Source organism: Dipodomys merriami, unplaced genomic scaffold, assembly GCF_024711535.1.
Source record: "Dipodomys merriami isolate MVZ:Mamm:240054 unplaced genomic scaffold, mDipMer1.0.p SCAF_2, whole genome shotgun sequence".
NCBI classification, from domain to species: domain Eukaryota; kingdom Metazoa; phylum Chordata; class Mammalia; order Rodentia; family Heteromyidae; genus Dipodomys; species Dipodomys merriami.
The window spans coordinates 90,888,064-90,900,152 of NW_027203381.1; the positions used below are offsets into that span (position 1 = coordinate 90,888,064).

The 12,089-nt window shown below is 33.7% G+C and overlaps 1 protein-coding gene across 2 annotated transcripts in view; it reads right to left on the bottom strand.

The window, feature by feature from the left end:
- Positions 1 to 12,089, bottom strand: part of Epha6 (EPH receptor A6) — a 772,033-nt gene that overhangs the window by 146,524 nt on the left and 613,420 nt on the right. For both annotated transcript variants that reach the window (XM_070030423.1, XM_070030424.1), the window contains exon 12: positions 3,480 to 3,605. In XM_070030423.1, the coding sequence (XP_069886524.1) occupies positions 3,480 to 3,605 (126 nt within the window). The remainder of the gene's footprint in view (positions 1 to 3,479; positions 3,606 to 12,089) is intronic.

Below are 12,089 nucleotides of genomic sequence, written 5' to 3' on the forward strand. Positions count from 1 at the left end.
GTTATGTCGAAATGAACTTTACAACTTTGGGGGGGTAGCAGGGAGAATTGGGTGGGGGGGGGCCGGGGGAGGATGGGAAGGGATGGGAAGGGGAAACAAAGGAGGAGGCTACAATGCTTGATAAGAAATGTACTCATTATCTTGCCCATGTAATTGTAACCCTTCTGTACAGTATTTTCACAATAAAAAATGCAAAAAATACCTTTGGTAGCACAGACAAAAAACAGAGATATGATTTTATTCTAAGACAGAGTGACATATCCCATTTAAATTTGATTAAGTAAAAGAATTGGAAACTTAATTAGCATAATTTAGGTTTAGTAATTTCTGGAATAACACTAAAAATGTCTCTTGAAACCTTCAAAATACTATATAACCAATAGAACCAATAGGTAGAAAGTAAACTAATTTTTGTTCAGTGGACATCAATCAACCTTTCAAACCTGTAGAGTCTTGGGTACTGGCCATGGGAAAAGGTGGTTCCTACTCTTAGATTCATGTGAGAGTATTTCTTAAGATGATGATAAGAAGATGATACAGGCCTTAAAACTATAAAAAAATTAAAAACTAATTATGATTTTTTCATTTCTCTATATAAAATGTTATGAAGAGATCATTGAGAAATAAGCTCAAGTTTCGTGGAAAATGTCCCAATTTTACTGAAAGGGAATTGACAAAGTGGTTAAGCGTTACTTATTGAAGATTATAAGCCAGAAATGTGAGTTAATTTCATTGTGAGAGAACAAGTTTAGATCTATACATTTTTCATGAAGTAATTTTGTTAGAGCTGATTTATATGTAAGTCATGAAAACTGAAGTTTATTTTTCCCCAAAGCTGGAGGCAAATTTGGCTTAAAGCCTAGAAGAATCGAGTGCTAGAATGTTCTTTTTGATTCCTCATGGTAAAATTATTCCTGTTTGGGTTGTAGAAAGATCATCTTCTTTCTGTCATTTCCACTGGTTAAATGACAAGGTTTATTTTGTTTTGTGTCATACTAAATAATTCAATGGTATATTTCACTTTGTTACATTTGTCTTTAATATTCAGGATTAAGCCATTAAATTATCAATTATCTGATCCTTGGTCCATGGGTATCACTGAGATGTTATCTATACATATGAAAATTACATTTTTTATTTTGTATTTAGTTCTTTCAACTCAGCTTAGAGAAATGTTTCTACCTTAACCCTTTTTAAAAACAATAAGACAGGTTCTGGTGGCTCATGCCTGTAATCCTAGCTACTCAGGAGGCTGAGATCTGAGGATTGCTGTTCAAAGTCAGCCCAGGCAGAACAGTCCCTGAGAGACTCTTCTCTCTAATCAACCACTCAAAAACTGGAAGTGGCTATGTGGCTGAAGTGGTAGAGCACTATCCTTAAGCACAAAATTGCCTAGGCCTTGAGTTCAAGCCCTATGACAAACTAAACAAACAAAGAGAAAACAATAACAGCAAAACAAACCTATGCATGTGATATTGTTTTTACTTTTAGCTCAAAGAAAAAGTAGTATAACAGACATTAGAATTAAAATTGCTAATCTTCTACATTTATTAATTTTGCTTACTGTATTCATCAGTGCTGATATTGGCTATAAACTCTCCAATTGTTTGTAAATTATCCAATAATTAAACTGAATGATATCAAAGCATAGTTAGCATTTGTTTTAATTTTTAAAATACAGTTGAAAGGTAATTAAAAGACAAAAAAAGTTGAAATAATCTTGGCAATGTTTGGCATAATTATGCTAACAAATGCAAGATATGTGCAGCTTGAGATTTTATTTTTATTGGATTTCCCAGATATTTCAAATGTTTCTAACTGCATTGCGGACTGGCCAGCCACCACTTTTAATATACTGATGCCATTACCATAGTTTGTGACCTTAGTATTATGACATAAATATAAGCATTATGATAGAAACTATAAGAATCAATATTCTTATTCAATTTGTTTACACATAAAAGGTTTATATATTTCATATCTATACAATGGAGGAGGACTGCCATTTTTTTAACTAACTGATAAAATAATTTTTTATTACACTCATTCCATAGAAAATCCAAAGTTATCACTAAACTTTGAAACTTTTCTTTGGGGGTGGGGGGGTCGGTCATAGGGCCTGAACTCTGGGCCTGGGGCCTGTCCCTCAGCTCTTCAGCTCTCAACTCTTCAGCTCAAGGCTAGTGCTCTACCACTGGAGCCACAGCGCCACTTTCGGCTTTTTTTTTCTGCTTATGTGGTGCTGAGGAATCGAACCCATGCAAGACAAGAGCTCTACCACCAAGCCACCTTCCCAGGCCCACCTTTTTGTTGTTGTTGTTGTTGGTCATGGGGTTTGAACTCAGGTCTTGGGTGTGGTCCCTAAGCTCTTTGCTCACAGCTTAGCACTACCACTTGGAGCCATAGGACCACTTCTAGTTTTCTGGTGATTATTTGGAGATCAGAGTCTTCTGAGCTGGCTTTGGATCACTATCCTCAGATCTCAGCCTCCTGAGTAGCTAGGATGACAGGTATGAGTCACAAACACCTAGCTTCAAAATTTCATTTTAGATATGTGGTTTTTTAAAATTATCTTTAAGTAATTGTACATAGGATCTGCCTTTAACAAAGTAGTTTATAAATATAATGCATCTTGACCAATGCCATTCCTTCCAACATTCTCACTTACCCTGTCTAAACCACTACTTCTTTCACTTTTCTCAGTTTCCACAACTTTGAAAATTATTTTATATTTATTTTTATTTTATTAAAAATTATTTTATTGTAAAGATGCTGTACAGAGGGGTTACAGCTACAGGAATAAGGTAATGAGTCCATTTCATGTTGAGCATTGTTACCCCTCCTTTGCTGTTCTCCCACTATTCCTTCCCTCCCCCACCTTCTGCATCCCTCCCCCAAAGTTGTAAAATTGTTTTTTTAAAATGTTCCATATCCAATTTTTTTGTTGTTTCATGGCTTGTATCAAATTGCTATTTTTAGAGAGGACTGTACATCAATTTTCTTTCTCAAAAATGTCTTTTAAATTTGCTTTCTCACTTTTCTTGAAGTCATTTTTCCTTAGTGTAATGGAACTTTAATTAAATCTCTGCATTCTCACCCAAATACCACTTTACTCTTTATGTCAAGAACATTTAGTTTAAGTTCTCTTTTATGTCCAATTCCAGTACAAAGTGGCTTAAACCCATCCTTGTTTTACTCTTGAGTTACAAATTCAGGATCTGAAACCCTAGTTCATATGTAAACGATTCTCCATAAGAGGCAGCTCTACACTAAATTGGAAACTTAGGTCCAGATCCTCTTTCTATTTTCTTTCCACCATTTTTACGGCACTCACTCTTAGAAATGTGGCTTCTGCATTACAGAAGTCACTTGCATTTCTTCTCAACAACATAATTTAGAAACAAAAACATGATAGACTCTATCAAGAACTAGTTCTATTGCTCTACATGATGATAGAAAGATTCATCTGAAATACCTACCAGCAGGAATCCTGGGGGGCAAAGATCCCCCTCCTGGCACTGGATTTGGGGCCTGGATGCTATTTAGAAAACCTGTCCTCAGGAAGCTGGGGCAAAATGCTTCCACCCCAATGGCTGGAAAGGATCCTATGAAAAGACAAAAAAAATTGATATTAATCAGTATTCTTTACAGGAAAGTTACTGATCATTTATATGAATAAAACCTAAACTCAACAAAGATTCACTATTATGACGAAGCTGTGGAATTAAAGATCTGGTATGCAATTTTTCTCATAAATGTGTAAAAATCAGTGCATTTGATGTAGCAAAGAATGTTATTTTTCATTAGTGATAATCAGTGTGCACAGTTTTAAACTTGCCACAATTCCCTATTACAAATAAGACATGCGAGTGTGCAAAGTTAGAACCTTTTTTTTTTTTTTTTTGGTTGGTGTGGGGCCTAAACTCTGGGCCTGGGCACTGCCCCTCTTGAACTCTAGACTAGCACTCTACCACTTGAGCCACAGCACTACTTCTGGGCTTTTCTCTTGTTACTGCATATATTTGTCATTGAGCTCAGTGGGAATGTCACAATGTCTTGCAATGCAAAGTGTTTTCTACATTGTAATACCTCATTGTGGTCTGGGAAAACAAGGCAAATGAGGCATTTCTATGACTACTAGGTAGAGGTGATCATATTATATATACACGTATGTATTATAATATATAAAAATGAGCATCATTATTCCACAAACTGTGAAATTTGGGAAATTATGTAATCACTTAATCACAATTAAAAAAAATAACCTTGGGGAAGGTAGGGAGGGAAGGGATGGCAGGGGGAAAACAATGGAAGGGGTAACAATGTCAATAGGAAGTGTACTCATTACCTTGCTCATGTAACTGTAACCCTCTGTATAGTATCTTTACAATAAAAAATTTTAAAAAAGTATACATACATATACATAGTCTGTATATACTAATGTACATACATTGTATGTAATGTACACATATAATATGTGCATACATGTTTATATGTATATACAAATATACATATACATATGTATATATACAATGTATATACATATATTATGTATTATAAATGGTATATATTATATATGCTATGTAGTTATATATTATATAGTATATATTTTATATCCTATATACTATATATCCTAGTATATATACTGCATAGTATATATACTTACTTAAACTAACAAAAGAAATATGAGTGTTATAATGGTTAAGATAATGATAAGAAATGAATATTTTATTATATACTGTGAAAAATGGATATAATTTTAGCTGATTATAGATGTACTAAAGCCTAGTAATAGCGAACTAATATTGAAGAATATTAGATTATAAAAAGAAGGAATAAATTAGTCATGTAGAGCCAAGAGGAAAAGGATATGTGAAATTATCTTAATGGAAATTTGAAGAAAAACAAAACATGCAGAGCAATGACTCTAAAGATTGTACATACGGTACACATTTTGAGATTTTTATCTGGTTTTGCTATTTTTGCCAAACTACTAACTTAGAAAAAGTGCCCATTATTTTTAACTGCTTGAAAGGACTGAAATAAAAAGATTATTTTTGTTGCTATGATTACACTGATTACTATTTTTGTTGTTGCAACAGCTTGTCATATTTACTACTAGCTTTCACTTCCTAAACTTGCTGCATCATTCCTAACGGATTCATTATGTTCCTTTACTGTGGTTTGAAAGGTCTTTCATTTATTGCAGTTTCTTTTTCTAAAGGAGCTGTCATTTTTTTTATAAATAAAAAAAAACAGAAAAAGTGCTATTCAGTTGAGATATCATACCATGTGATGCAATACCATCTGATTTTGCCTCCTTAAGGTCAGATATGTCAACAGGAGAAGATGAAGCAATACAGTTGTAAGTTTTCATGAATCAGTCAAGAAAAAAGTAAAATTCTTCTCTGTTAGAATTCCCTATCTCTGGATTGAAAATAAATTAAATTGTAGGATTTTTATATGAAGTGATTTCATTTAGTTTGCCCAATTGTTCAAGTTGCTGAATTTCTTTGACTAGTTCATAATTTTAATAATTGTAAATGTATTAGTTACAAATTATTTATTTTGTAACTGAAGAATAAACACTGCCTAAAATGTATGGCAGGAGAAAGATCAATTTCCATGAGTATTTGGGTTTTAGTATTGTTTACTAACTGAAATACTTGCATTTCCAGTTTATTAGTGGTCTTGAGTCTTTGAGTTATACAAAAGTTCTCAGCTTAAGAGTGGTCACCTCACATTTCGGTGATTACAAATTATGACTGGGAAAATATGACTAGCATTTTGTATGTGGAAAGATGAAGATGCTGCAATAATGTACTCTCTGGTTTTATCTCCAAATGCTAATAGTATTCACTGAGAGATTCTGTACAAGATTAAAGAGCCATAAACAATTCTATTTAATAGCATACAACTTCAGCGGGTGTGTGTGGGGGGTAGTTGTGGAGTGGGAGGGAAGGGATGGTAGGGGGAAAACAAAGGAGGCAACAATGCTCAATAGGAAATGTACTCATTACCTTGCTCATGTAACTGTAACCCCTCTGTACAGCATTTTTACAATAAAAAATGTACCAAAAAAGCACAAACAATGTTTTTACTGTATTTGATGTTGGTATAATTTGTGGAGGGGAAGGGAAAAAACAAATTGTTTAAATAGGGATACAGGTGGACCCATTGCAACAATGAGATGTACAAGATGAATTTTACAACTTTGGTGAGGTGGGGGGTGGGGGGGTGATGGGAAAGAATGGGAAGGGGAAACAAAGGAGGAGGCAACAATGCTTGATAAGAAATGTACTCATTACCTTGCTCATGTAATTGTAACCCCTCTGTACAGTATTTTCACAATAAAAAATTAAAACAGCACAAACATCAACAAAAATCCACTGAATAAATATCACAGTTTTAATAAAGAAATACCATACATTTAGTAGAAACAATTATAAAAATAGATTTTGATAGGATCTATATCCTGATATATGACTTTATCAATCAGTGAAAGGTTTTGATTACAGAATATGAAAGAAGTTGACCAATATAACTAGTTTTCAAAATATTAAAATAATTATTGATACTAGCTTTATGAAATAAATTTATATTTCTAAATCTGTATTGTAGCAATCTCTCTGGAATAACTTCACATTGGAATTTAGGTACCCTTAAGAATTTATGGGAAAGATAACAAGGGAAATATGGCTTTAAACTTCTTGTGCCTCAGTTTCCTAATTTGTAAAGTGGAAATCCTTTCCGTTTTACAAGTAAAGAATAACCTTGTCTCACTGGGCAGCTTGTCCAGATTAAATCAAAGCAAATGCTCATGAACACATCATATTATTATTTAACTGTCCAAACTGTATTTGTGAAGAACATTTTTTAGGCAGGAAATAGCAAGGAAGATGGATGAAATTTTCTACAGCCTCCTTTATATATTATACAAATCCCTAGTAGAGGATATCCCCCTTTTGCAAACTATGTGATCAGTTGATGCAAAATAGTTAAATAAGAATGACAAATACCCTTACAATATTAACTATTGAGTTATGGCTGACATTGTTTTCATTATGTTGTATTTTTTGCAAACAATTATTATGAGATACATGTAGACAATGAAAACATTAACACAAAGACACACAGTTCAGAATTGGAAAGTTGGAGTTAGACACATGCATGAGTTTAGGTGCTGTAGGGAGACTGAGTCACTTGCTATTCTCTGGTCCTCCATTGATGTTGCTTCAGCAATGAGTTTCAGGTCATCACTAATTGCTAAAACTGGGGTAGCGGGTATGCCAGCAGGGGACAGGAACTCGGGAGTAGAAAAGAGTGCTAGAAATCTCATTTTATTTATGCTTTAAGTCATCTTTTTTATCAACTGTTATAAAATATAAAATTATATAAAATATAAAATTACAAAATATAAAATAGCTTGAGCAAACTTCTCAGGCATAATATGAATGATTTATTGTTAGAGATGGGTAACCTGAAAAAATTGTAATCTTACGTTCATATAATAAAACAATGAGAATAAAGCCAAATAATGGATGAAGAAAATAGTGTATTTGGATGTCTTGAACAATTAGAGGAAGCTCTAGATTTTACCTGGCTTAAGGCAATGATTCTAGAAAACCATGTTACTAATGCAATGATTTTCACTCTTACACATATACTAGAAAACATATAAAAAAGGCTTAAAGCCAAAGGTAGTATGGAAAAAAAATCTCTCTTCAACTCTTCCTCTCAAATTCTTCATCAGCTTCATTATGTGATGAACAAGAATCAGATATTTAAAAAAAAGAGGTCACAATAAATGAAGAAGATCAATATTAAAACTGGGATTGTGCCATTAATATATGTGACTTACTTCAAATATTATTTCAGCCTTTAATTTCATATTTTGTAATGAACACAAAAATACAGTAGCACCATAAAGTAACATATATGTATCTCAAAATTGTTTAGTGGTAGGTGTGAAATAAAATTGGAAAGCTAAGGCATCAGATGGGAGCTGAATATACATTCTGGGAAGGGACCTTTCCTCAATCTAGAAAATTCATAGCTGTGCTTTGGGTTGACAGTACTTCCGGATCACAGTCAGAGTTAAGTACAAAGTGCAAAGATGATGTTGTTTGTTGAAACACTAGGCCTCAAGTGGCTTTCTGTGAGAAATGCTTAACTTTAAAAGCTCTCAAAGATTCTCTGCCGCTTCCACATCTCTCCCCGATTTTACTTGCATTTCTTTGTCAGATATTGCTCTTCTACTTTAGTAGGTTTGAGGATATGCTCATTGGTTTTCTGGGATAAAGAATAAATTAGTTTAGATCACTGTGAAAGAAGACCAACAACAGAAAGAACAAATATTTTCATGTAAAGCACTGGAAGAATGCATCTTTTATTCTATGGAGACTTTCAGTCAAGTCTGACAATAAACAATCTAGGGAAGACTGAGCTACTAACTCTGCCTATTCTGGGAAAGAAAGCATTACTGCTTTATTGTGATGCTTTTAGAGCGCCAGGTGTAACACTGTGGTCTCCTGTAGCTGTGATTAGATCACTGTGAGAGTAAGACCTAACTGTGATTGGAAAATGCCAGATATGGTGGCAAAAAACTTAAGTTGAATAGGTGGCTACACATGCAATTAATGATGGCCACAAATTCCTCCTTAAGCAAATATCTTGCTAAGATCTAAAGGTAGCCTCACCTGTACAATTAGGTCTTGGGCCAAAGTGAATTTCTTTGGGTGAAAAAAGACCTCGTTTTCATCTAGGTTTAGAATGTAAAAATATGACTAGTGGATATCTCTTTATCCTTTTATCCATTCATTTGGTCATTCACTTTTGAATTGTTCACTTATGTAGTAAATTTATTTAGATTTTTGCATATCACATTCATTTCTCTCTCTCTGTCTCTCTCTCCCTTCTCTGTCTCTCTCTCTGTCTCTGTCTCTGTCTGTCTCTGTCTGTCTGTCTGTCTGTCTGTTGTCTGTCTGTCTATTTGTCTCTCTCTTTTTCTCTCTGTGCATGCAGGCAGGCATTCAGGCTTGAATTCAGTCAGGGGCTTGCAATCTTGCTTAGCTTTTTTGCTCAGGGATGGAACTCTACCATTTTAGCCATGCTTGTCTTTTTGTTGCTTAGCTGGAGATGATTCTCTTGAATTTGTATTCCCTAGATGGCTTTCAGCCTGGATTTTCAAATCTCAGCCCCTTGAACAGCTAGGCCTGAGACATGGACAACTATCACATATATATTTCTAATACAAAAAAATAGAAAATGAAATATTTTTTTGGTGTTACACTTAATTTTCAGTAAGTGTCTCTAAATAAGCAAAGACAAAGATTCAATCATTTTATCTATCTGCTAAATTCTTATAAATGGAAAAACTTCTATAATTAAATTTGTGATTTCCTCTTTACCTGAATTGCTAACTTTAATCCTAATTCTTCAATACCAAATTAAAGGTAATATAACATTATGGGTTTGGGTTTTTACTTATATCCTTGAGGTCACTGCAACATAAATTTTATAGATTTCTCACCCAGTTACTGTGAGACAGGTCATAATAAAAGTATCTAAGCAAGAGGGTCATGTCATGGTTAAGCATTTTATAATTTATTCTGCAGTGCCTTTAAAAATAAATGTTGACCTTTTTTCCATGAGTTATGTTTTTAAACTTTTAAGTCTTTGTAGCATATATGCAATGAAATTATGGTTGCTGTAACTTAGTTGTTTTGTTTATTTTTTGAAGTTTGTAGCATGAACAAGGAGAATTAAAATTGTCTGAAATCGATTAAGATCCTTACTGAGAAAAGTATTTTAATTTTCATTTAAAATAAAAGTTCTTTGACTTTTTAAAGACAATTAAAATTTATTAAGTAGCATTACAAAGAAGTTTCAATTCTGTAAGTCAGGTTTTGAGTACAATGCATCTTGATCAGTATCATCCCTTCCATTTCCCCCCATTTTTCCCTTCCCCTCAATTTCCTCACTTATAAAAGGATAAACTTCCCTCAATTCCCTTCAGGTTATACATATATGCTTACATAATTATTCTTTTATTTGTTGCTTTGAATGAAGCTTATATATTTCCCCTGGTGAGGGGTATATCTACTTTTTATATCTCTATTTTTATTCAGTGAGACTCATATTCAGTGGAATATATATTCAATGGGCTATGGGAAATAAATTAGCAAATAAGAGCCTGGAATAAATTTGCTGTCTGTTAATATTTGAAGTAGGCTCAATATTAAAAATGCCTAGGTCTGAAGCAGGCCTTTGAGTTCTGACTCTACCATTTACTAACTGATTAGTCTTGAGTATCATAGAGCTAATAATATTATAGAGCTAATAATAATGAACACACTGGCTTATTATGAGTCACCTGGGAAGTGTCTATTATCAGTCAGCAGTACATGTTTGATAAGTGGGAGGTGAATATTTTCTGTCTTTCTCCTCTTCCTTAATTTCATGAACTGGACCTACATTTCATTTCTCCATGCTCTCTTTTGTTGTCACTATCTGAAAGGTCCTTCAAAATATATTTCTTCAAAATATATTCTGCATACCTGGCAAGAAATCAATCTCTGGATCTCTGTATAATCGTGAACATTATAATACAAAGAAATCACTATTATAAGTGCAATAGTTTTTATTTCTTTTTTTTCCTCCCAAACTCAAATGCCTTTTGGAGCTTTCTGGGTGTAAGAAACAGAAATATCAGCTTGGTGACAAATGCATTCAGTTGAACTGCATTAATAAACTGCATTTAACTGAAAACAATTAATTCAAATGTTTTTTGTAGACATTGTAGAGACCGAATAACATATAGTCCTTGGATTAGGTTAGCATGTGGGCTTCAGCTTCCCCAGTAGGCTGTGAACATTTAAGAGCAGAGACTGGTCAATCATAATGATGTATTCTTTTCTACTTGACCATCTTCAGAACTTGCATATGTAATATTTATTAAGCTGAATGAAAATCACACATATATGATATAAGTTGTATAATTTAAAGGTGCTTTCATCTTGTACAAATAAAAAGTAAATTTTCTGCTAGACTTTTCAAAACACTATATGCCTTAATTTAAATAAATATCCTCAAAATGTGAAGAGTTTTGTGGAACTTAATGAGATTTATGAGTTTTTTAAATGCTTATGAAAATCCATTGGTTAGGAACCAGCAAGAAGCACATTTTGAAATTTTAAAGTTCTTTTATCTAGCAAGCAACAAAAAGGTACACTGAATTTGAAAGCATATCCTTGCAACTGAGCCACCAAAGAGGCTGGCAGTCTTGAGCCTTGGTTGGCAGAGTTCTACTAAGCTGATTGATTTGCTTTATTTATGTTTGGTGTGGCAACACTGTTTAAACTATCTGTTCTTTACAAATGCTTTTACCCCTCAGCGGTCAAGAAGTCAGCTAAGGAGTTGTTAAGCAACATTTGTTCACATGTATGAAAACTACATCTATTTAAGTTTTATCATCAAGGTGTGCTACGCATGTAACATTTATGAACCATAGGCATATTTGTCATATTATTTAAGGGAGGTTTGTACCTTAAGTTCACTGGATAAAGAGGTAGGTGGAAGCTGCTTTTGCCTCATTGCAACTTTCAAAAGAGTCTGCAGATCAAACTGGTAATTTATTACTTCAGTGATTCTTGTTGAACAACTCCCATTGGACGTGTCCACTCTTCCTGATTTCACTTGCCTGATGTCAGGTTTTTGTCAGAATTTGATGTACACACCAATCAGAGTCCTTTTAGTTTAGGTTATATTATTGTTCATTTAAACAATCTCAAGATTTCTCTACTAACAACGAGGTGAGGTACAAGCCCAAGACATAGAATTACTTCAAACTTGCTCACATTTTTAGTTCAAGTGCACTAAAATACTCATTACTCTTTGAACCATTTGTTCACAGCCTTTGGCACAAAGAAAGAATACTTATTCTTAGTATGACTCATTCAAGACACACTGCTCAAATGCCTAAGCTCTTTAACTTTGCCATCTGAAACCCTTTGCCCTGGATTAACGCTGCTGATTTCCACTGGGAAGAGCACAGAGCTCTGCTCTGGGAGGAGCAATTCGTGACTTTC